At 43.1% G+C, this 24,158-nt stretch overlaps 2 protein-coding genes across 3 annotated transcripts in view; one reads left to right on the forward strand and one right to left on the reverse strand.

Moving 5' to 3' along the window:
- Positions 1-33: 33 nt before the first annotated feature.
- On the forward strand, positions 34-10,252 carry LOC133403855 (PRELI domain-containing protein 1, mitochondrial-like). Of its 2 annotated transcripts, none has more exons than XM_061679211.1 (6): positions 34-837; positions 3,251-3,448; positions 3,516-3,741; positions 5,893-6,006; positions 6,251-6,329; positions 9,495-10,252. In XM_061679211.1, exons 2-6 carry the CDS (start codon positions 3,357-3,359, stop codon positions 9,605-9,607), a joined length of 624 nt encoding a protein of 207 aa, XP_061535195.1. In that variant the 5' UTR covers positions 34-837; positions 3,251-3,356; the 3' UTR covers positions 9,608-10,252. The 2 variants fall into 2 exon arrangements, with proteins under 2 accessions (XP_061535195.1, XP_061535196.1); XM_061679212.1 differs by having other exon boundaries at positions 6,207-6,329; positions 9,495-9,584.
- A 3,522-nt stretch (positions 10,253-13,774) lies between these two features.
- The window catches only part of mxd4 (MAX dimerization protein 4), a 31,384-nt gene continuing 21,000 nt past the window's right edge, over positions 13,775-24,158 (reverse strand). The window contains exons 4-6 of the mRNA XM_061680429.1: positions 23,765-23,879; positions 22,544-22,706; positions 13,775-19,954 (exon numbers count right to left, since the gene is read on the reverse strand). Of these exons, the coding sequence (XP_061536413.1) occupies positions 19,734-19,954; positions 22,544-22,706; positions 23,765-23,879 (499 nt within the window). The 3' untranslated portion in view covers positions 13,775-19,733. The remainder of the gene's footprint in view (positions 19,955-22,543; positions 22,707-23,764; positions 23,880-24,158) is intronic.

Genomic DNA, 24,158 nt, shown 5'->3' on the forward strand with positions numbered 1-24,158 from the left:
AAAGAGATTTCCGTGCCTCTTTTTATATGTGACACCTGCCACATTTGTGTATTTGTATTTCACAATTGTTATACATTATAAGGGCTGAAAATTAATTGAATATATATGAGAATCAGTGTGTGTTTGTGTGAAAGTAACATTTTATTTGAATACTAATTCAGTTTTGGTCTTAGTTTTTTTCAGATATACAGTGCTGCGCAAATGTATTGGCCCCCCCTCTCAAATTTGTATATTTTCTTGAATGTTTATGATCATCAAACAAGTGTAGATATCAGACACATAACCCAAGTGAACTTAAAATGCTATTTTGAATGATTTCATTTATTAAGGGGGAAAAACTTCAGTTACCTGGTCCTGTGTGGGAAAAGTAATTACCCACCTGGTTAAATCGTTAATTTATTTTGGCTAATTAAAATTTTTGATTGAAAAATATGGTAGAAATTGTGTTCCGTATATGCGGCCCACATATACGTAACAGTTCGTGCAGAATGTGTACAAATACCGAATATGGTTTGCCGCTCTCAATAAATGGCACACCAGGTACTTTGTACACTTTTTTTTGACAAAATAAAAATGATTTCACCCAAATAAAAGACCGTGCATATATACGTATGACGTTTATTTATTAAAAAAAAAAAAAGTAGTTTCGGTGTATCGCGTGACAGGAGCCATGTTTGGAGTTCCACACTTGGGGGCCGTGACAAGATGGCGTTAATGTTCCAAATGGTGTAACATAGATTTCTATTCTTTAAAATGGCTCATTTTTGTTGAGTATCCCAACTACAAGACGGTTGAACAAGAAGACACCCAGTTCGTGGATATTTGCGGAAATAATAGGTAAATGCGCACGTTCCTTTATGAAATGTCGGCGGCGTCTCCTCTGTCTGCTCGTATTTTGCCAGCCAGCTTCTGCTGTCGTTGACTTATTCATCCTCGTTCCATTGGGAATTGTTAAAAATGACAAGAATCAAGATGTGTGTTGCAAATAAACGACAACGTTTCAAATTTGAGTGCTTCTGTGAATGTGGCTTAGCTTTAGCAACATTAGCACGTCAGTGAAACAACATTTGGCCCAACAACGCGGTACGTCAATATTGTACACTGGCGTCCTCTCACTTCACTAACTTGTTTTAAAATGTCGTTTCCAATAAACCAACTTTAACGTGTTGTCAAATTGACAACGTCTCAATCTTATTTACTCAATGTTAAACCAAATGCTATTGATGTATCAGCTTTATGTAAAGGTGTCCACAAAACTATCAATATGTTCTACACCTTTAAAGCTATCATGCATTATTTAGATAAAATGATGAGCTTTATTCTCCATGTGTACCACATTTTCTATGGTTTTATTAATAATAGCTTAATATAATGCTATGGTAGGTTTAGTTAGTTTTTTTGAACATTTAATCTGTTTGGTATGGCCTGGTTGAAATAAAATGATGTTACCGTCCATTATCGAGAGTGTCATGCATGGCTTATGATCTATTCATCCATCCATTTTTTTATCTTCTTCTTCTAGATGGCGGTGGCACACCACTAGATCTTAACATAAAGGATAGAAACCTGCAAACGGTCTTAAATATATTCTGTACAGTTGTTCAATATTTATATAAGAAACAATGTACACCATGTTGTCAGTTACCAAGTGTAGGTCTGCTGGCGCAATGGCCAATACAACTTTGGAAAAAAGATAGCAACCCAAAAGACAATCAAAACATTTTCATTTTCACTCACGGAGGCAGGACTACACTTGTCAATTAGCGTGTGGATCTGTGAATGTGGTGCATGCAGCGGACAACATCTCCACCAGATAAACAACTTAGCTGAGAAAATCCATGTATTACCACTTATTACAAGAATGGCAATCTGCGCTTACAACAAAACAAAATCCTGTTTCGAAAGCCATCCATCCATTTTCTGCACCGCTTTATCCTCACAAGGGTCGCGGGCGTGCTGGAGCCTATCCCAGCTATCTTTGGGCGAGCGCCGGGGTACACCCTGAATTGGTTGCCAGCCAATCGCAGAGCACCTAGAAACAAACAACCATTCACGCACACATTCACACCTAAGGGCAATTTAGAGTCTTCAATCAACCTACCACACATGTTTTTGGGATGTGGGAGGAAACCGGAGTGAAAAAAAACCCACCCAGGCACGGGGAGAACATGCAAACTCCAGGCCAGGATTCGAACCCCGGTCCTCAGAACTGTGAGACAGATGTGCTAACCAGTCGTCCACCGTGCTGCCTGTTTAGAACCCCCCCCCCCCCCAAATAAAATAACAAAAATAATAATAATAAATGGCAGCTCTTCACCCAGCCTAGCTGTCAGATCAATGCTAGAGAAACTCACTTAGGTGGGTGATATGTAAATTAGCCAAATTGGCTAAGTTCTCAGAAATAGTCAGCGAGCTACTTGGTTGTTTAATTTTATGGGTGGGCAGGCACTCGAGAGACTCAGCAGTGTATGCAACACTGCTGTGGACGTTTATATTCGTCAACTGGAATCCAACGGTTTAGTGCCACTGACGTATATATTTGAAAAATATATTTTTCAATGGGGCGGTTTGGGGGAGGGTTCTGACACTGCTTGTCTGTGAATTTCAATTATGTAAACAGCTGTACTGATCAACAGTCGGCAGTGGATGGCATCGATGCAGCTTTTTAGATTTGGGATCAGCCCAGCTTGCTCCGATTTTGGGGGAGAAAATGGCCACAGGTTGTAAGTTGTACAGGTTTCGGCATTTTTCACTCGAACAGAGTATGTATATGTATAGTATTAGCAGAGTTTCTGTGTTGCGCCAGTTAGCAGAAATGTTTGCATCATGATCGTGACAAAATACGACGAAGATCTTGAATGAATGATGAGGATGATGGCCGCCATTTAAAAAGCCACAAAATAATATGAGTCAGCGTTGCTCAGGACACGTGTATATTGGTAAATGCACTTTATTATTTTGCTATCAAAGCCATTCCTAAATGTTTTTGCTGCGTACAAAAGGAAACTGCTGTTTAGGTGTCACTAAAGCATACAATATTAGCATCACAGTCACTATTTTTCGCCACGGCTGTGTTTGTTGAGATCAACCTATGTTCCGTTGCTGTTGCTTTAAGTATCTGTAGCTGATATCGGGAGCCCTAACGTGTACCCGATACCTTGAAATAAGGACGGAATCGGTACGATGCCGATACCTTGTCCACATTACGTCCCATTTAAACACATACTGTGCCTCTGTTTCACCTCTACAGGACCGTACCAGACTTTGGATGGAGTCAGTATCCTGTTGGTATTTTTGTGTAGTCACAATAAGTGACTGCACATTGGCTCATCAGTCGGACCACCAAAAGCAGAACAATGGTCAAGTACTTTACTAGCAAAAGTGACATCAACAGCACCTGGGACCATGTGGTGTCAGCGTTTTGGCAGCGCTATCCTAACCCGTTCAGGTAACACATGACGGCGTCGTGTTGAAATCACTTGTGAGGGTTAAAGCATCATTGTGTTTTTTTCCAGCACTCACGTTCTCACGGAGGACGTAGTGCACCGCGAGGTGACCACGGACCACAGGCTCCTGTCCAGACGCCTGCTCATGAAGACCAACCGGCTGCCCCGCTGGGCCGAGCGCTTCTTCCCAGCCGGCATGTCGCGCTCCGTCTACATTGTCGAGGACTCCATCGTGGACCCGGTCGGCCGCAGTCTGACAACCTACACCTGGAATCTCAACCACACCACTCTCATGGTGAGAATGTGTTTTCTTGCTTCGAACGCAAGTGCTGCAGTGATATTTTAGCAGAAATTTTGACGGCAGAACAACTTAATCAAGTTGTCAATTTACAGTGTGTCTCAACTGCAGCGTGTGAGAAACGAAGGCAAAAATGCACATTTTCGTTTGATAGAATTGACATACAACCCCAATTCCAATGAAGTTGGGACGTTGTGTTAAACATAAATAAAAACAAAATACAATGACTGGGAAATCATGTTCGACCTATATTTAATTGAATACACTACAAAGACAAGATATTTAATGTTCAAACTGATCAACTTGATTGTTTTTAGCAAATAGTCATTAAATTATAATTTTATGGCTGCAACGCGTTCTAAAAAAGCTGGGACAGGTGGCAAAAAAGACTGAGAAAGTTGAGGAATGCTCATCAAACACCTGTTTGGAACATCCCACAGGTGAACAGGCTAATTGGGAACAGGTGGGTGCCATGATTGGGTAGAAAAGGAGCTTCCCTGAATTTCTCACTCATTCACAAGCAAAGATGGGGCGAGGTTCACCTCTTTGTGAACAAGTGCGTGAGAAAATAGTCGAACAGTTTAAGGACAATGTTCCTCAATGTACAATTGCAAGGAATTTAGGGATTTCATCATCTACGGTCCATAATATCACCCAAAGGTTCAGAGAATCAGGAGAAATCACTGCATGGTAAGCGGCAAGGCTGAAAACCAACATTGAATGCCCGTGACCTTCGATCCCTCAGGCAGCACTGCATCAAAAGCTGACCTCAATGTGTAAAGGTTTTACCACATGTCAGTAAATACAGTTTTGCGCTACATCACTAAGTGCAACTTCAACTTGAAACTCTACTATGCAAAGCAAAAGCCATTTATCAACAACACCCAGAAACGCAGGTGGCTTCTCTGGGCCCGAGCTCATCGAAGATGGACTGATGCAAAGTAGAAAAGTGTTCTGTGGTCCGACGAGTCCACATTTCAAATTGTTTTGGGAAATCGTGGACGTCGTGCCCTCCGGGCCAAAGAGGAAAAGAACCATCCGGACTGTTATGGACGCAAAGTTCAAAAGCCAGCATCTGTGATGGTATGGGGCTGTGTTAGTGCCAATGGCATGGGTAACTTACACATCTGTGAAGGCACCATTAATGCTGAACGGTACATACAGGCTTTGGAGAAACATATGCCGGCATCCAAGCGACGTCTTTTTCACGGACGGCCCTGCTTATTTCACCAAGGCAATGCCAAACCACATTCTGCACGTGTTACAATAGCGTGGCTTCGTAGTAAAAGAGCGCGGGTACTAGACTGGCCTGCCTGCAGTCCAGACCTGTCTCCCATTGAAAATGTGTGGCGCATTATGAAGCGTAAAATACGACAACAGAGACCCCGGACTGTTGAACAGCTTAAGCTGTACATTAAGCAAGAATAGGAAAGTGCACTAATGCTAACCGCGATTGCTAACTGCGATTACTAACCATTTAGCATAATACTGTCTCAAATTCTGTACATCAAATTTAAACCATACACTCAGGGACAACATATGCAGTCTAAGGATCAAAGTCCATCCCTCATAAATTTGAAAGAAAAATGCATGTTAGTAGTTAAAACAAAATAAAAAAAATAGTAGTGGGGGGTGAGCTTAATTTTCGGGTGTGCATCCTGTTCTCCTTCAATTTTGAAAAAATATGTCGACTATACTAAGCAGCTAGGACAGAATATGTACCCATGTTGCTCTGTCGCAGTAAGTTCCATTTCCTGTTCTATGGTCATTGTCACATTTTTCCCGTTTGCCATCTGTGGTGAGGTCACCAAAGAAAATGCGAAGTGCACTTGTGGATAGAGCTGTGCGATATAACCATATATGTTGTTGGGCCCGAATAGTCCGGGTCCACTGTAGCTGTTTTTTTGTTTTTTGTTTGTTTGGTTTTTTTTTTAATTAAAAAAAGGTTTGAACAAGAATACAGTATGACAGGTTTGCCTGCTGGATTATACACAAAGAAGGTGATCTGGGGTCACCTTGGCAACAGTACAAATGAGGTTCTCCTCGTGGCAAGTTACAAAGGATGTTGAAGCTGCTAACGAGATTAGAAGATGTTGCCTTTTTAAAAGTGCTTTGTTGATCTCGTCTTTTTCTGTGTGCACTGCGCAGTCAGTGGAGGAGCGATGTGTTTTCCGAGACTCAGCCGAGCAGCCCGGCGTCACGCAGCTGAAGCGAGAGGCGTGGATCTCCTCCGGTATTTACGGCTTCTCCAGACCCATCCAGGTGCCTCTGTCTTTTTCTCCCTTTCTCAGGGCATTTTCATAAAGATGGGCGTGAAGCTCCTCACCTTATTCTGATTGTTTACACACATTCAGCCGGCTTGTGCAAGAAAATCTAAGCCACTTGTTTTTCCGCAGTGCATAAAGATTTTCAGAACTTCAAAACAGGAAGATGTGTTCTTAACATCTGTCCTTCATGTAAAGTCCTTTCCTGTTTCCCCCCCCCCCCCCCCTCCCTTCGCACTCAGGAGTTTGGATTGGCCCGCTTCAAAAGCAACCAAGTGAAAGCCATGAAAGGGTTGGAATACGCACTGTCGAACCTACAAGGTTGGTACACGCCCCTAAATCCACTTCATAAACCACACACACAACTGGAAGAAATGCTCCTGCTGTGTTCAGTCAAAGTCACTTGTTTGATGAGACCACAACACACACACAAAAGCTCAGCAGTTATATGAAATTGTTTTGATGCTGCAATCCTGAACGGACCTTCTGAGAAGTTATTGATTTGATTGAGGAAGGTTTTCTGTTATCATTGAGGCTGCAGTTCAATTTAATGCATATCAGTTTTTTTTTGTCATGCTCTAAATTGTTATTAGAAGAAAGGAGAAAGTATGTATCGACTGATGTGACTCAATATGAGAAGCAGCAGCACACAAAACAATATGAGTGCTTTGGAAAAGTGTGTTGTGTGTGTGTTGCCGATGCGTTACCGCTGTCCCACTGTCGTGTGATTCTGTCCCGCCGCCGCCCCAATCGACGCCACCTTCAGACTTCGGCCTCAGGCCGAGCGGCCTGGTGAGTACGTGAGCGGCAGCACGGGTCACAGCATTAGGTACGCCCGCACCAGCTTGGAAAAAAAACAATTCTGAAAACTAGTGGTACACAGGCTCCCTCTATGGGTGCACAAATGAATCCCTGCTTCAGTTGTATCGAACTACTACGTTCAGTACATTATTTTTTTTTAAGAACTGTTTGTTTTTAAGTATTTGTTTGAATACAATTTGATTTAACTTTAATGTGGAATGCATTTTGAATCATTCACTGCCATTGATGTCTTTTAGATTTGATGTCTTGATATTAAGCGCAGTATTAATGTTCAAGCGCTGCATAATACAAACATTTACAGTGGCTTACTATAATATTACATGTATTTTTTTAGGAATTAAACCGCTTTCTCATACGTCTGGCTGGCTGAACACGAGTGACTTTGGCTGAGCTGAAGAGATCCAGCTAAAGAGAGTCAAAAACATTGTTGAAATGATGACAAAAACCTGTGGCACCAGATATGGTTTCATCATCACTGCAAGTTTAGTTAAGCGAATGCTTAGCTGAGTAGCGCTTTTGCCACTCTCAAAAACATGGCGTCATGGTGAATTGTCCTTGACATGAACGTTGACTCCACAATACAAGCTCTTGTGTTGGATATGATCGAAGGGTGCAGGTGTACCTCACGTTGTGGCCTGCGGGCATCCAGTGGGCTCACATGTAGCAGAGGTGTGCGTGTGTACAAGTGGAGAAGTTACACCAGGTGTAGAGTTAGTAGTAGTGAGTACAGTAGGTAGTTTCACGCAGCATTTCCGGGATGGAGCAAACTTCAATGTTTTGACAATATTTCTCAATAGTCAGCGGTTGATCTGTAGGATGTTGCGTTTGAAAGTTTACAGGGTTGCAGACATAATGCTGTGCTACAAAAAATGCGTAGAGTCAATTAAGTATCCCTGTGAAATATAATAACAGTTACTCATATGCATGGAAATATACAACTCCAATTCCAATGAAGTCGGGACATTGTGTTAAACAGAATACAATGATTTGCAAATCATATTCAACCCATATGTAATTGAATAAACTACAAAGACAAGCTATTTAATGTTCAAACTGATCAACTTTATTGTTTTTAGCAAATAATCATTAACTTAGAATTTTATGGCTGCAACACGTTCCAAAAAAGCTGGGACGAGTGGCAAAAAAGACTGCGAAAGTTGAGGAATGCTCATCAAGCACCTGTTTGGAACATCCCACAGGTGAACAGGCTAATTGGGAACAGGTGGGTGCCATGATTGGGTAGAAAAGGAGCTTCCCTGAATTGCTCAGTCATTCACAAGCAAAGATGGGGCGAGATTCACCTCTTTGTGAACAAGTGCGTGGGAAAGCAGTCCAACAGTTTAAGGACAATGTTCCTCAACGTACACTTGCAAGGAATTTAGGGATCTCATCATCTACGGTCCATAATATCGTCAAAAGGTTCAGAGAATCTGGAGAAATCACTGCATGTAAGCGGCAACATCGAATGCCCGTGACCTTCGATCCCTCAGGCGGCACTGCATCAAAAACCGACATCGATGTGTAAAGGATATCACCGCAAGGACTCAGGAACACTTCAGAAAACCAATGTCAGTAAATACAATTCAGCACTAAATACAATGGTGCCTTTACATACGAGTGTACCGACTTTAGTTTTTCGAGATCGGAGCCATCATTTGGCCTTTTTTTGTTCTAATTTTTTAAAATTAGATTTGCAAGCGCAAACTTGAGATACTAGCGCTCTATGGTGGCAGTGAACTCAACTGACCTTACAATAAGCAGCACTTTGACAAATAGTGAACAATTAATTTTAGGAGAAGAGACGTCAAGCTGTTTCATGCCAATTCCAGTTGAAGTTTACTGTCACACTAAACTTAAAACAAGGCTAATTACACGTTGTGTAATAAAAACAAACATAGCTTAGCCATTACACCGCTAGCTTCATGCTAATTCTAGCGCATAATGGGAAATGCATATATAACCCTTTAAGCAACTGAGATTTGCACACAAACAGTGCAGCAACACATTTAGACATTGACTACACTTATACTGAGTCATATTTTCATTATCCTCTTGAGAGGCGCTGAGATGTGTATACTGTACAGACGTCCATGGACAGTGTCTCTTATCTGTCTGTCTTATACTGCCCCCATGTGGCCAAGATGGGCAGGAGCACAATAGCCATTCAATTGATACAAAGTGACAACAAGCGTTCAATCTTGAATTCTATTTATGTCGTTACTGTATGTTTTTATAAAGTATATTATCAATAGTACTACCTTGGATGATGCCTGGAACTACTCTAGGTGAGGTCTAGCAGCTAGCCTCGATGTTGTCTAGCTCCACTCTACACGCTGACTAGGACAAGTCTCGATGCTCATTTTGATTGAATTTGTGTAACTCGAGTGACGAGTTGAAAGGCGTTCGCCTCCCTGTGCCAGCATGTATGCAGCACACCCCAAAGTGGTGGTCTAAAAATGAACAGCAAAAACAACCTTGTTGAAACCTTTGAATGTGACTCATGAGCTCATTGTACTGGCATGTTCTACAACGTGTAGTAGAGGAGGAGGAGGTGGGGGGCGGGGTTCGAGTCAGGTCAGACCCAAATAGATTGCAGCGTGTCTCAATAAACTGGTGTTAAGGTCACATCCAGTGTTTTGGTTTTGTGCGTTTGTGTGGGCGCAGGAGAGACGCCCCAGCGGCTGCTCCGGGGTTCGGTGAAGGAGGGCTCCGACAAGGCCAAAGCAGCCACCAAGAGCCTGGCCTCTACCACACCGAACACTCAGCAGTACGTCTGACGGACCACGGGACTTCGCTTCGTCATCGTGCAAGGGCGGGCATCCACTTTGAAGAGTCTCAGGGGGCCTGGCACACTTTGACCAGAAGCACATTTCACTGCTGCAACCTTCATTTCAAAACATATCATAAGCTACTATTTTTTTTTAAAGGTTGTCATATTATTCGTTTCCACTTTGTGATGTAGTTTTGCCCTCTTGAATGTCTTAAAAACACATCTCGAAAGCTTGCAACGACTGCAACTAACCCTGCACGCGATGTCGTTTACTAATTGTTTACATATGCCTGAATAGTCAATCATTCAAAGACACCCCCTTCATGTTTAATGTCAACTGGAATAAAACCAGGACTTAGTGTGTGCATGTAAAGGTAGAAACGCCCTTGCTGAGAGTGGATGTGCACACCTAGAATGCTATTTATAGAAGGAACAGTGAAAAATGATATACAGTCACAATTGTGTCATGCTACTTGATCGAGGTATCTGGAGTCAGTACCTGAAACTACGGAACATATTTGCACACAAAGAGACACATCGATGTCTCTTTGTGCTCGAAAGGTCTTCAACTTTGTTATAGAGTATTTCTTTGACAGAAAAAATTAACTATTTTTCCTTGTGAACCAAGAAATTGAATAAAATGTAAATACATATGGACAAGCAGCTGCGTTTTCATTTTGTTTACGTTCAGTAGAAATGATGTTCCGCCATCGGAGTTCAAACTATAATATGTGTAATACTATGAGGAATAAGGTGTCACTTTCTGAAAAAAAAAAAAAAAAGTTGCGGTACCGTATGGATGGATGCGATTTTTTGGGAGAATAAGGGTGTGGCACGAAAAAGGTATTGTGAGGGAGACAGTACAGTTGTGGGGGGGGATGATTAAAAATATGAGCTGTAGCTCTTAGACCATCAGCCTTACGAGGAATATAACTGCAATTTTTATGAAAAAGTAGGAATGTGGAAAAAAAAGAATACTGCAAGAAAAAGGTCATAATTTTAGGTCGAATTTTTAATAATAAAACTTGAAAAATCATTTTTGGGGAAAATGTAAGAAAAACAATGGTGTATGACTGCATAGACAGTAATTTTTTTATTATTTTGCACATCCATCCATCCACCCATTTTCTACCGCTTATCTGAGGTCGGGTCGGGGGGGCAGTAGCTTTAGCAGGGACGCCCAGACTTCCCTCTCCCCAGCCACTTCATCCAGCTCTTCCGGGGGGATCCCGAGGCGTTCCCAGGCCAGCCGAAGGACGTAGTCTCTCCAGCGTGTCCTGGGTCGCCCCCGTGGTCTCCTACCGGTGGGACGTGCCCGGAACACCTCACCAGGAAGGCGTCCGGTAGGCATCCGAATCAGATGCCCCAGCCACCTCATTTGGCTCCTCTCGATGCGGAGGAGCAGCAGCTCTACTCTGAGATCCTCCCGGATGACCAAGCTTCTCACCCTATGGCTAAGGGAGAGCCCGGACACCCTGCGGAGGAAACTAATTACGGCTGCTCACACTCTGCTGCGAACTGCTCCAGTGAGACTTGGAATGATGAGACTTTGATGTATCCAACAGAACCACATCGTCTGCAAAAAGCAGAGATGCAATACTGAGGCCACCAAACCGGACCCCCTCTACACCTCGGCTGCGCCTTGAAATTCTGTCCGGAAAAGTTATGAATAGAATCGGCCTTGGCGGAGTCCAAGCCTCACTGGGAACGAGTCCGACTTACTGCCGGATATATGGACCAAAAAGACCAAACTCTGACTCCGGTCGTACAGGGACCGAACAGCCCGTATCAGCTGGTTCGATACCCCATACTCCCGAAGCACCACCTACAGGACTCCCCGAGGGACACGGTCGAACACCTTCTCCAAGTCCACAAAACACATGTAGACTGGTTGGGCAAACTCCCATGCACCCTCGAGGACCCTGCCGACGATGAAGATGGTCCACTGTTCCACGGCCAGGACGAAAACCACACTGCTCCTCCTGGATCTGAGATTCGACTTCCCAACGGACCCTCCTCTCCAGCACCCCTGAATAGACCTTAACCAGGGAGGCTGAGGAGTGTGATCCCCCTGTAGTTGGAACACACCCTCCGGTCCCCCTTCTTAAAAGGGGGGACCACCACCCCAGTCTGCCAATCCAGAGGCACTGTCCCTGATGTCCACGCAATGTTGCAGAGGCGTGGCAACCAGGACAGCCCACAACATCCAGCGCCTTTAGGAACTCCGGGCGACTCTCATCCACCCCCGGGGCCTTGCCACAGAGGAGCTTTTTAACCACCTCGGTGACCTCAACCCCAGTGATAGAAGAGCCCGCCTCAGAAAACCCAGACTCTGTTTCCTCATGGGAAGGTGTGTCGGTGGCATTGAGGAGGTCTTCGAAGTATTCTCCCCACCGACTCACAACGTCCTGAGTCGAGGTCAGCAGTGCACCATCCACACTATACACAGTGTGGATGGTGCACTGCTTCCCCCACCTGAGATGCCCCGATGGTGGACCAGAATTTCTTGAAAGCGGTCTGGAAGTCTTTCTCCATGGCCTCACCGAACTCCACCCATACACTTCAGCGACCACCAAAGCTGCATTCCGCTTGGCCAGCTGGTACCCATCAGCTGCCTCAGGAGTCCCACAGGCAAAAAAGGCCCGATAGGACTCCTTCTTCAGCTTGGTGTCCACCAACGAGTTTGGGGATTGCCGTCACGACAGGCACCGAGGACCTTACGGCCACAGCTCCGGTCGGCCACCTCAGCGATGGAGGCGCGGAACATGGTCCACTCTGACTCGATGTCCCCCGCCCCCTCGCGGAACATGAGCAAAGTTCTGTCGGAGGTGGGAGTTGAAACTCCTTCTGACAGGGGATTCTGCCAGACGTTCCCAGCAGACCCTCACAATACGTTTGGGCCTCCCACGTCGGACCGGCATCTTCCCCCACCATCGGAGCCAACTCACCACCAGGATGTGATAAGTTGATAGCTCCGCCCCTTTCTTCACCCGAGTGTCCAAGACATGCGGCCGCAAGTCCGATGACACGACCACAAAGTCGATCATCGAACTGCGATCTAGGTTGTCCTGGTGCCAAGTCCACGTGTGCTTGAACATGGTGTTCGTTATGGACAATCCGTGATGAACACAGAAGTCCAATAACAGAACACCGCTCAGGTTCTGATCGCGGGGGCCGTTCCTCCCAATCACGCCCTTCCAGGTCTCACTGTCATTACCCACGTGAGCATTGAAGTCCCCCAGCAGAACGATGGAGTCCCCAGTGGGAGCGCTCTCCAGCACCCCCTCCAAGGACTCCAAAAAGGGTGGGTACTCTGAACTGCTGTTTGGTGCACAGGCACAAACAACAGTCAGGACCCATCCCCACACCAAAAGGTGGAGGGACGCTACCCTCTCGTCCACCGCGGTGAACCGCAACATACAGGCGCCGAGCCGGGGGGCAATAAGTATACCCACACCTGCTCGGCACCCCTCTCGAGAGGAATGGTACCAGAGCCCAAGTTCCCAGTCAGAACTTCTCGACCTCACACACCAGCTCGGACTCCTTCCCTGCCAGAGAGGTCACGTTCCAACTCCTGAGAGCCAGCTTCTGTAGCCGGGGATCCAAGGTACCCGCCTTCGGCCACCGCCCAGCTCACACTGCACCCGACCCCTATGGCCCCTTCCACAGGTGGTGAGTCCATGGGAAGGGGGACCCACGTTACCCTTTTGAGCTATGCCCGGCCGGGCCCCATGAGTGCAGGTCCGACCACCAGGCGCTCGCCTTCGACCCGCACCTCCAGGCCTGGCTCCAGAGGGGGGGGGCAGTGACCCGCGTCCGGGCAAGGGGAAAACTGAGTCCATAGTTTGTGGTCAACTGAGTCCATAGTTTGTGGTCATCATAAGGGTTCTTTGAGCCGTGCTTTGTCTGGTCCCTCACCTAGGACCTGTTTGTCATGGGTGACCCTGCCTGTGAACTTAGCTCCTAGGATCATTGCGACACACAAACCCCTCCACCACGATAAGCCGACGGCTTCCACTGGGGGTATTTTGTACATTTCAGAAAAATTGGCATACATTACATTATTTTGCACTTTTTTTTTTTTGTTTTGTATTAATGATATGGCGACATATCTGTTGCACACCTGTCCTGCGGCTCTCATTTCCACCGAGCCAATAATGAAGCTGAGACGACGTTTTAAGTATAAAACATTTTAATCATTACAATGAGAGTACACAATACCTTCAAGTGTTTGCTGAAATGGAGCCAGCACCAGGTACGCGTGCACACACACACACACGCACATACACACACACTCACTCGCACCCACTTGCGCATACACTCACGCACACAAAAAAACAACTTTTATAACATCTCGTGAACGCATAATACACATCTGCTAACAAGAACATATTCACAGGTCTCTGGCACAGAACGCTCCCCCTACAAGCCCTCTATACACTCCCATCTCCTCTTGAGTGTCCTTTAATATACTCTCTATATTCCTATTTAATTTCAATCTATTAGAAGGGTTGACCTACTTAAAGCTACGCTGAATTACAAACATTTGAAGAGTTATCCGGTATGGTAAAGGTGCTCAAAAGTGACTTTTGTATTTGGCAGGAATATTGACTTGACAAGCACCCATGATGCACATCGTCATCATCATCATCATCATCATCATCATCATTATCATCATCATCATGGTCACAGTGTTCTGAGTTCAATCACTGTGCAACGGCTTGCACCACACCAGCCATCAAAACCTTCAATTTGCACAAAGAGCAGATACAGTGGATAATCAGTCGCTGATTATTACATACATAATCTCTACTCTTTTATTTTTATTTTTACATTATTATTTAAGAAAATAAATTTTTTTCACAAGGCACGTCGTTAAAAAGGTTCTTCCATGTCTGCATAAAAACTACAATGTCAGCCACTCAAATTTACCAAGAGCTGTTAGGGCCACACTGAAAAGACTACCCAAAAAAATTATAATAATCTTCCAGATTAAAATAGTAATTTTATATATATATATAGTAATAAGTAGTAATAGTAATCTCTTTTTTTTTCCAGGCATAAAAGTGAAGTTTTGCCAAGGGGGGAATACAAATTTAATATCCAAAATAAGTTGTACTATGGTGAGAAATGTGACATTTTACAAGTACAAGGTCATACTTTTACAAAAATAATAATTAGGTGTTTTTATTTTACAAGAAAAAAAAAAGCAATGTTAGATTTCTTTAACAGGGCACAAAGTACTGTATTAATTTTATGACGTCATTTACAAGAAAAAAAAATAAAATGAAACTAAAGTTTTAGATGTATGAGAAAAAATATGACAAGAAAAATGGGCATTTCACACAAAAAATGTTAGAATGATTAAAAAAAGATGGATATTGCAAGAAAGAAAGGATCATTTTAGAAGAATTGTCAGAAATTTAGGAGGAAAAAGGTTGTCATAATACAGGAGGAAATTCATAATTTTACTGTGATTTCACAAGAAAAACAATTACAAATAAAGTTTTTATAGTTTTTTTTAAAAAAATCATTATGAAATCCTATTTTTTAGGGTGGGAAAAAAATCAAATCTTTTGAAAACATGACATTGTCATTCCTTTACGGCTTTTTCTTCAAAATTCACATCAAAATATGACTTTTTTCTTGCAATAGACACCTTTTTTTTTTTTATTATCAAAAGTCCCAAAATTCAGATTTTTTTCCCGCTCGTAATATTATAATTGTGATATCATCACAACCTATTCCTCCAACATATTTTATTATCTCTTCCGCTTGCTCCGTCCTCATTCCTACAGGGAGGTTCTGTGCAAGAGATCATCTTTCATGCCATTAGTATGCTTTATTTTTAAAAAACATTTTTTTTTTTTTTTTTAAATCAAAGCGTATTGCTGCCACACACACACACACAAATACCCTCTTCTTGTTTGTTGAATTTTGTTCTTATTTTTCTGGAAATGTTCAAAAATGATGAGGCAATATTAGGCTAATTTATTTATCATTTCTCTTGCTTTAACGTGAAAATATGAAGGGAGTCCCCAGAGACGGTTGACGTTGGTCCATATCAAAGACACAACTGGAAACTCCCGTTGACACTGCAGTGACACATCAGATTTGGGACTAGTTTTTATTTTCGGCAGCCTTCGTTTGTGTCCATTATTTATAAAAAGATATCTTTTGTTTCTGTTTTTTGGTGGGTACGGGTTATAAGAATAAACTTTTCACGTAATTACGTGATACTGAGCCTTTGTGTGTGTGTGTGTGTGTGTGGCAGCAATAGGCTACCAAACTTTTCTAACCAACAGACTGAAATGAACGCTACGGTCACGTTCAAATCCTCGACATGAATGTAAACTGTCAATGACGACAAAATAATAAAAAAAAAACAACAACAAAAAAAACAGCTTTTTTTTTGTTTCGTTTAAATCTCCATTTTTTTTTCTTGGCCCTCCTGCAGTGTTTGAAGAGAGTGCAGATAGGAGGTCGTCAAGAGTTGGTCACCATTAAGCGCACCACAGAGTCAAAAAAAAATAAAATAAAATAAAAAAAACACCTGCTTGTCTTCCAAATTCAAATGAAAAGAGAGAAGAAAAAAAAAAACCCTGGCCTCCCTCAGAAAAAAAAGCACACGATGGTCGTATTGCTGTGTCACCATGGAAACAAAGAAAGAAAGAAAGAAAAAAAAAACCACTGTTGTCGAGGCCGAGCCCCGGCCGGGACGTTTGGGAGACGATCTATACCGCAAAGCTGCCATCGGGTCAATTTTTCTTGAAAATCGCTCCTCCCCCCGGCCGCGCCCGCTCGACCAACACAAGTCATTGAAAACAACAACAGCGAAAGAACAAAAATAATAAACAAGCTTCAAGCCTAAAAGGTTCCAGCCCCCGGTAGTGACCTTTTTGGGGGGGCAGGGGCGACAAGAAGCTGCCGTGGGGCGTTACCAGTGTAGTCGGGCCGAAGGGAGGCGGGGTTAGGAGGAGGGGAGGTGCGCGGACCTCTCCTGGCACGCCCCCTGCTGGTTGGAAGTGTTTTTGGTTAATGTTTCGAGTGGGTGGGTGAGAGGGCAGGTGGGCGGGGCAACCTGAGCGGGGGACCGGGCTTTGGGGGCGGGGTCAGGGCTGGGCGGCTCACCGGGGCACAGAACGCAGCAGTAAAGTCTGCACCCCGTACTCCCTTCCACAAGTCTCTCGCTTTACATGGAGCCATCTTTCCATTTCTATAGAAATCTATACAGACACTCAGCGGCCACTACATTAGGTACACCTGCACAATCTAACGACATTGCATCCACTAGTCAACCTTTACAGAGAATACAACGCTCTGTCTCGAGTGGTATTTTATTTACTGTACTACAAAAATTTGATATGAGAAGGAAAAAAAAATAATTTTTTTTTAGAAGAAAATAGGAGGATTACAACAACTAAAGAGTTGTAATAATAAAAGAAAAAGACATCATTTTTGGAGGGAAAGAAATGATGAGAAGAAATGAGAAAAAAAGAAAAAAAAACAATTATGGTAAAAATGTGTTTTAAAGTCCGATTCGAGAAAAAAAAAGGGAATTTTACGAGAAAAGAATAGTGATGATACAACATGGGAGTTGTAATTTTGCAAGAAAGGCATTTTAAAAATATATTTACATTAATAAAGAGGAAAAAGTCATATTTTATGTGAATTAAGTCGCATTTTTTCTATAAAACATTTTAATTTGATGAGAATATTAGGACAATTATGAGGGGGAAATGTTAGAAAATGACAAGAAAAAAGTCGCAATTTTATGTGAAATTTAAACATTTAAAAGAGGTCATAATTTCTTGCGAATTTTCTTGTAATATTACAAGAGGTCATTCTTAATTTTAAGAGGAAATATTGTATCTTAAATTTGTAAAAAGTAATCATCATAAAAAGACAATTACAATTGTACAGAATAAAATCTGCTTTCCGTGATTTTACCAGAACGGTCTGATTATTATGATTGAAAAAGAAGGACAATTCGGAGAAATAGAATTAAAATAATGTCATGTCATAATGTTATTGCAATTTTAGTTAACCAATTAATACCACTTGGACAGCATTATTTTCTCTATTAAGGCTTTTGTATTGTATTTGTGTATACATCCATACAGCGTCAGTTTTGCATATTATATATACAAAAAAAATGTATATACTGTATGTATACACAAATAAATATACATCTATATTATCTATATACTCACTTTTTTGTCTTTTTTTTTTAAAAGAGCACATGTAGGAAAATACAATATAAACTATAAGGCGAGAAATAGACTAAACTGGGAAATATAGCGATTGTTTTTGTGTGTGGGTTTGACATATTTTGAGCCTTTCATATATAAATTTTTTTGTTAGTTTTTTTTACAAGGCCTAACATGATGCACCTATTTTCGCAAAGATGTCGCCTGAAGTGGCCGACAGAAGTGCCTCCTCCGTCAATAGTGACCATCATTTGTAACCTTAAAGAAGGTTTGGGCAGAGATCATTTCTAATGTTGTTCTTACAAAATAGGAATGACTGTTGAACAGCGTTTAAAAAAAAAAAAAAAAAAAAAAATCTCAAAGGTGACAGAGCTGCTGCAGATGAATGCCGATTCTGCCATTTGGTAGCCATATTTGGCATTTTAAAATAAAAAAAATAATAATAATGTTGTGGTCCAACCAGAACCATTTGAAACACTCGGAGGAAGCACCCTCCTCCTGCATGCTCTGCTACATCGCTTCGCTACTGAGACAATAGAGTTGCGAAAAGGCCATAGTAGTCCATCCACACCATAGGGTGTTATAGTGTAGTGGTCAGTAGTGTGGAGTAGTGGTGAGGCAACCCAACCCCCCCCCAAAAAAAATACAATTGACAAATTGGAACGATACATAATCCAATTGCTAGTGTGCTCTGCGGCAGCTCTGTGACTCTTCCGGCTTGTTTTTAATCCCCCGAATGACTGAAATTCAGTGCCAACGGTTGACTCGGAGAGGCGCGAAGACTGAAAACGGCGAGAAGCAGGCAGAATGTGGCTTTTTCAAAACGCTAGAGGATTTCATTAGGCCTGATAACATCATTTCCCCAAGTCATTTTCAAGTTACTGTCACAATATCAATAAAAAAATACCAATGTGCTTACTAAAAAACTGTTTCCATGTTTTGCTAAAATGTTCAAAAACGACTCAGCCAATTATGCTGTGAGGGTAACGATTTGTGTACGACAGCTGTGTTCAGGATAGTAGCAGAATGTTAAAGTGGGTCCACTCCATGCAACACAGATGTGAAGCAGTTGTGACTTACTAAGCTTGACTTACTTTTTCTTTTAAACACAGTGCTATTATTCTGAACACAACTGTAGCTTCTGTTATGACAATAAATACGAGTGAATTGTACAAATGAAATGACATTTTAGAGGCTTGTTAAGGTGCTGTCGTTATATTGGAGAACCAGGCTAACTGGTTCTCCTTCACCTCTCTGGTGCTAAGCTCAAATGTTTCCTGAATCTGGCGCTGGATTGAGCTTCGCTGCCTATTTTGCTTGTCCTGTGTGGTGCGGCAGGCTAATGAGGTCCTGAAGTTGTGTACGGACTGCGGAAACCGACGGAGGTGATTTGCATACTTTAAGGCCTTTGTCTTTGTGTTATTGCCGCGTGGCGATGACACACAGAGCTTTTTGTTGTGTTATCGTCTGACGCACACATACAAACACACGCGCACACGTACGCACAGATTCCCAAATCCTGATTAACAAGTTAAAGCTATCCATCTCACCGCAAAAGTCCCCCACTGCTGTCTGTGAGCCTGCAGCTACACTGGCTAAGGGGGTGGTTGGTTGGTGGGTCCTTGTTTTTTATTGGTGGGTTGGTTGGTTGTTGCTTTTTTATTGGTGGGTTGGTTGGTAGGATCACTAGTTGGTTGGTTGGTTGGTTGGTTGAGTGACTGGCTGGTTGGTTGGTTGGTACAAGAGAGAACAGGTTGAGGTGGGGTCAGGGAGGGAAGGTTCCAAAGGCTTGAGTGGCATTCATCTGGTTAGCGCCTTTGTGGACTGCTCGGACGTGGGTCGTGGGTGCACGCAGTCGCGGCGGCGGTCTGGAGGTCGGGGGCGGGTGGGTTGAAGAAACTGGATCGACTGGCCACGGTAAGTCTAACAGTGGTGTGGCTGCAGTCTGTGGGAATGTGGGGCCGTGTAGCTGGTGTCGCTGGAGCTGCTCTGGAGGCTGTAGTGGTCCTCCTCCTCCTCCTCCTCCTCCTCCTCCTCCTCCTCCTCCTCCTCTTCGTCCTCCACCTCCTCTCCCTCGGGGTCGCTGATGCTCCCCACGCTGTCTACCTCGACAGGGGTGAAGTCCATACCCTCGATGTCCACCTCTGCACACACAAACACACAAAAAACCCCAAAGAGGACAAACTCTTTAATTCCATCCCTACAGTGAAAGGATTTCTAGGACTACTTGTTGATTAAACCAAGATGTACCGATTTAAGGTCCTGTATGTCCAAGCACTGTTTTCATTATGCTGTATATAGAATAATCCCCTATTGGAGATTACCGAAAAAGGTTCATAATTGCCTATATTAAAAGTTGAAACCAGGGGTGTCAAACTCCTTTTTGTCACAGGCCACGTCATAGTTATGACTTCCCTCGGAGGGCCGTTATGACTGTGAACCCACATGAAGGAATTATCACATCATATAATGCGATATTCACAACAAATTCATGAATAACTAGTAAAATCAGAAGCCTATAAAAACATGTTTTTAACAACTACATTTCTTTTCAAAGCGGGATTGGAAACAATTGGTAAGAATTGCAATATCTCAACATTATTACACTGGAAAACAATTAGCAATTTTGATTTACTTTCGCGGACGGATCTGGCCCCCGGGCCACCAGTTTGACATATGAAGCCAATTATGATCTCAATTCACTAGTTTTACATCTTTACACTTCAAAATAAATGGCTTATAGATTATTTGATTTTTGATTTTTTTTTTTAAATCCACATAGCAAAGACTCTTCCACTAATAACCCAGGCTAAACTAAACTCCTCCTCAACATACAAATAAGAGTTTTCCACTAATAACCCAGGCTAAACTAAACTCCTCCTCAACATACAAATATCTCTTAGTCAAGATCTATCATTTCTAAAGTACTTCCTTGACACCAATCAATACTTTCGTATTAGCCGGGCTTTGGCGCCATGCTGTGGGATTTTAGGGCATTAAAGAAAGAGTATAAAAAGACGCAAAGGGATGAATTTATCAGGGAAGAGCTAAGGATAGGTTCCGCGGGTAAATTTGTGAAGCACACCGCAACTAGGTTCACTGTATACTGACTTTCCTCAAACAGTGCCCCGATTAATGACCAGACGCTACACCCACATGAATTAATTAAAGCCACACCTCAAATAGATGGCGCCTCTTTCTCCTCGGGGACAAAAATAAACAGGTGATTCCTCTATAATGGAACTGGAGTGAGGGCTGTAATTACGTTTACTATGTTAGTATGACTATCTCATACCACGATGTGTCATGACACATTTTAGGACTGAAACAATGGCTCGAATAAATGGAATAATTTGATTACAAAGGTTGACGTAAAATCGCTAGCTTGAAGCTTCGCAGAGATCATTTCTTCAGAACTGGTTGTCACAACAACGCCAACGCCATCACAAGGTAACAGAAACATTGTTAGCTGATTTAACATAGCCTACCACTGCTAGATAGAACATATTGTAATGCCCCAGCAAGTGGTCCAGCATAGACACAGCCACCAGTGCACTTTCAAACACTTTATTAAACAAAAGAAATGCTTAATAAACACATTGATTGTACACTAGCGTCTACGGCGCACAACTAACGCTCTGTCAATCAACACGTAGACTGGCTAACAGTTAGCCAGCCGCTAACCTGAGACAACAACAGCCAACTGCACTCTCATTTGCCGACGCACACGTCAATCATCAGGCCAGTCCTCGCCTCATAAAGCCACACACACACACACACGCACACACACACACACACTCAAAGTCACAGATAACACAATGTAGAACGCAAGGAATGGTGACGTCAAGAAGACAAATAAAATAATAGCTGCACCTCATACACACTTTCCTTTCGGTGGTAGTGGCTCACTAATGCAAAATCATTTTTAGCAGATTACTCCTAATAAAGCCGGCACGGTAGCTGACTGGTCAGCACATCGACCTCACAGTTCTGACGACCGGGGTTCAAATCCCGGCCCCGCCTGTGTGGAGTTTGCATGTTCTCCGCGTGCCTGCGTGGGTTTTCTCCGGGCACTCCGGTTTCCTCCCACATCCCAAAAACATGCATGCTAGGTTGATTGGAAACCCGCAACCCTCGTGAGGATACGCGGTAAAGAAAATGGATGGATGGATACTCCTAATAAAAGCCGGATCACGTTTTCTTTTCTGTTCTTATTTTCTTTGTTAAATTCTCCGCATGAAGCATGTAATTTAGCGTCGTAGCTATAGTAATGATGCAATCATGCAAATAATGTCAGAATTCTACATTTGTTAGATAAAATGGCGATTTGCCAAGGCGAGGCCGGCTGCTCGGGCCAGTAAAGATTCCCCCGCAGCGAATATCTTAAGCCAGAAAGACAGATTTTTTTTTTTTTTTATGAGGGGGGGCATACTGCCAAGTGGTAAACTTTTAACATCACCTGAGGACAAGGTCAAGGCTAATTACCGAGTCACTTTCCACTTAGGTTGTTGTGAGGTCCACAGGTCAGAAACTAGGCAGAGGAATGCAACTGAGGTGCTGGAACCAACAGATATGTTGTCAACATGTGTTTCAAGCACCTGTAGGTCATGACTGACATATGGAGGTCAGGCTCAGACCACCGTTGGGCTGGATTTACAACCAACACTGCTCTCAAAAGCCTGTTCAACTGTTTATATATTAGGTATGCAGGTATATACCCCAAGTCGGCGTACCTTGCTCAGAGTCGGAGGAGATGGTGGAGCCCATGCTGTCGGTGCGGATGCGCTCCACAGATCCAGACACAGAGAGCTGCTCGAGGCGACGTTTGAGGTAGCGGTGCTCTCTCTGCAGCTGCTCCTTCATGTTTAAAGCCTTCCTGTCCTGCTCTTCCAGCTTCTGCAAACATACACCGACAAAGGCCACTACATCAATAGATGTTGGGTGACTTGGGTCCGAGCTAAACTTAAGTTTGCATGAGAAATGCGCGCAAAATTTCCTGGAGCTAGAGAATCAATTCAAACATGGAATGTTCAAAGTAAGGTAGCGACTACACAACAGTTACGAGTTCCGTACAAAAAGATTGATACTAGTCGATTTGTCCCATAAGCCGATGAACTGTCAGTTTAAGATCGTGACAGACGATATTCAGGCTATTTTTGTAATCACCATTTAAAAGCTACCCAAAACTGAAACGCAATCAAATCAGTTTTGTTTTCACGTCAACCAGGCCAAGTTACAAAAGAATCTATTCAACAAGCGCATTTCAACATTGAAGAAGGAAGTGGCCAAATGACCAAGCATAAAAAAATAAATTTACTGTGCTTTGCCTCAGCGTGGGATTGGATCGTGTTTGTATTTGAATGTGTTATTGTTTTTTTTGGGTGGTGGATTAAAGAGCATTTTCTCACTAAGAAGGCTCTTTCGAGGTCAGACGACACAACGGCAATAGTCTGGGTATAATGTTTACACATAGACGGCGTGCATAATAAACAGGAAATGAAGGGTTAAAACTGGATTTTCCCCCGACCACACGCCACTGCTGCTTCTGCTGCGGGTAAACAGAACAAACGCTTTCTCTTCATCTTTGCTTTTAAGCAGACATCTGAAGGTTTTAGCCCCCCCCCCCCCCCCAAAAAAAAAGACTGGTATTTGGAACTCCTCTGATTGAAGTCCTACTACCTTGCCTAAAGTTCCAGCTGAACCAAAAACAAGCTCAAAGCAATAGGCTTCACCATGGGCATGGTGTTCTTCTTTTGTACATATCTTTTGGAAGTGTGTCCAAAAATTCAACCTTCATATAATCTGACCGTAAGGCATTTTCTGCAAGAAAAACACTGCACATCCACAAAACTGTAACTAAAATATAAGAGGGAAGTATGGGATCGAACCCAACATCTGACTGACAAAATAATAATGACATTGTAGTGTCTCGTTTGTTAAGGGTCCTTCAGTACCTTGATGTGCATCTTGGCCCTTTTCAGCAAGCTCAGTGTGGTGTGTCTGGTACTGTCTGGACCCAAAGGCACCAGCTTCTTCAGCTGCTCCAAGTACAGCCGTAGTTTGGCGCGTCTGCAATCACACAAGTGGAGGGTGAGTGAGTAACTATCAGTAAAGAGAGATTTGTAAAGCTGTGACCCTGAAGGGCCTTTACAAATTATTCTGTTCTTTACAAATTATTCCGTTCTAAGACTTGCTGTCCTTGTCTCGGGAAAATCAAAAACACCCACAGAGGAAGTGAGACTCGTTACTCCACGATCAGGAATGATTGATTCCCTGCGGATTTGCATGCTTGTCCTTAAAATGCATGGACCTACATTCGCGCTTCTCAACCTGTTCAAGGGTGCATTT

The sequence above is a fragment of the Phycodurus eques genome, chromosome 6, assembly GCF_024500275.1.
Source record: "Phycodurus eques isolate BA_2022a chromosome 6, UOR_Pequ_1.1, whole genome shotgun sequence".
In the NCBI taxonomy this organism is placed as follows: domain Eukaryota; kingdom Metazoa; phylum Chordata; class Actinopteri; order Syngnathiformes; family Syngnathidae; genus Phycodurus; species Phycodurus eques.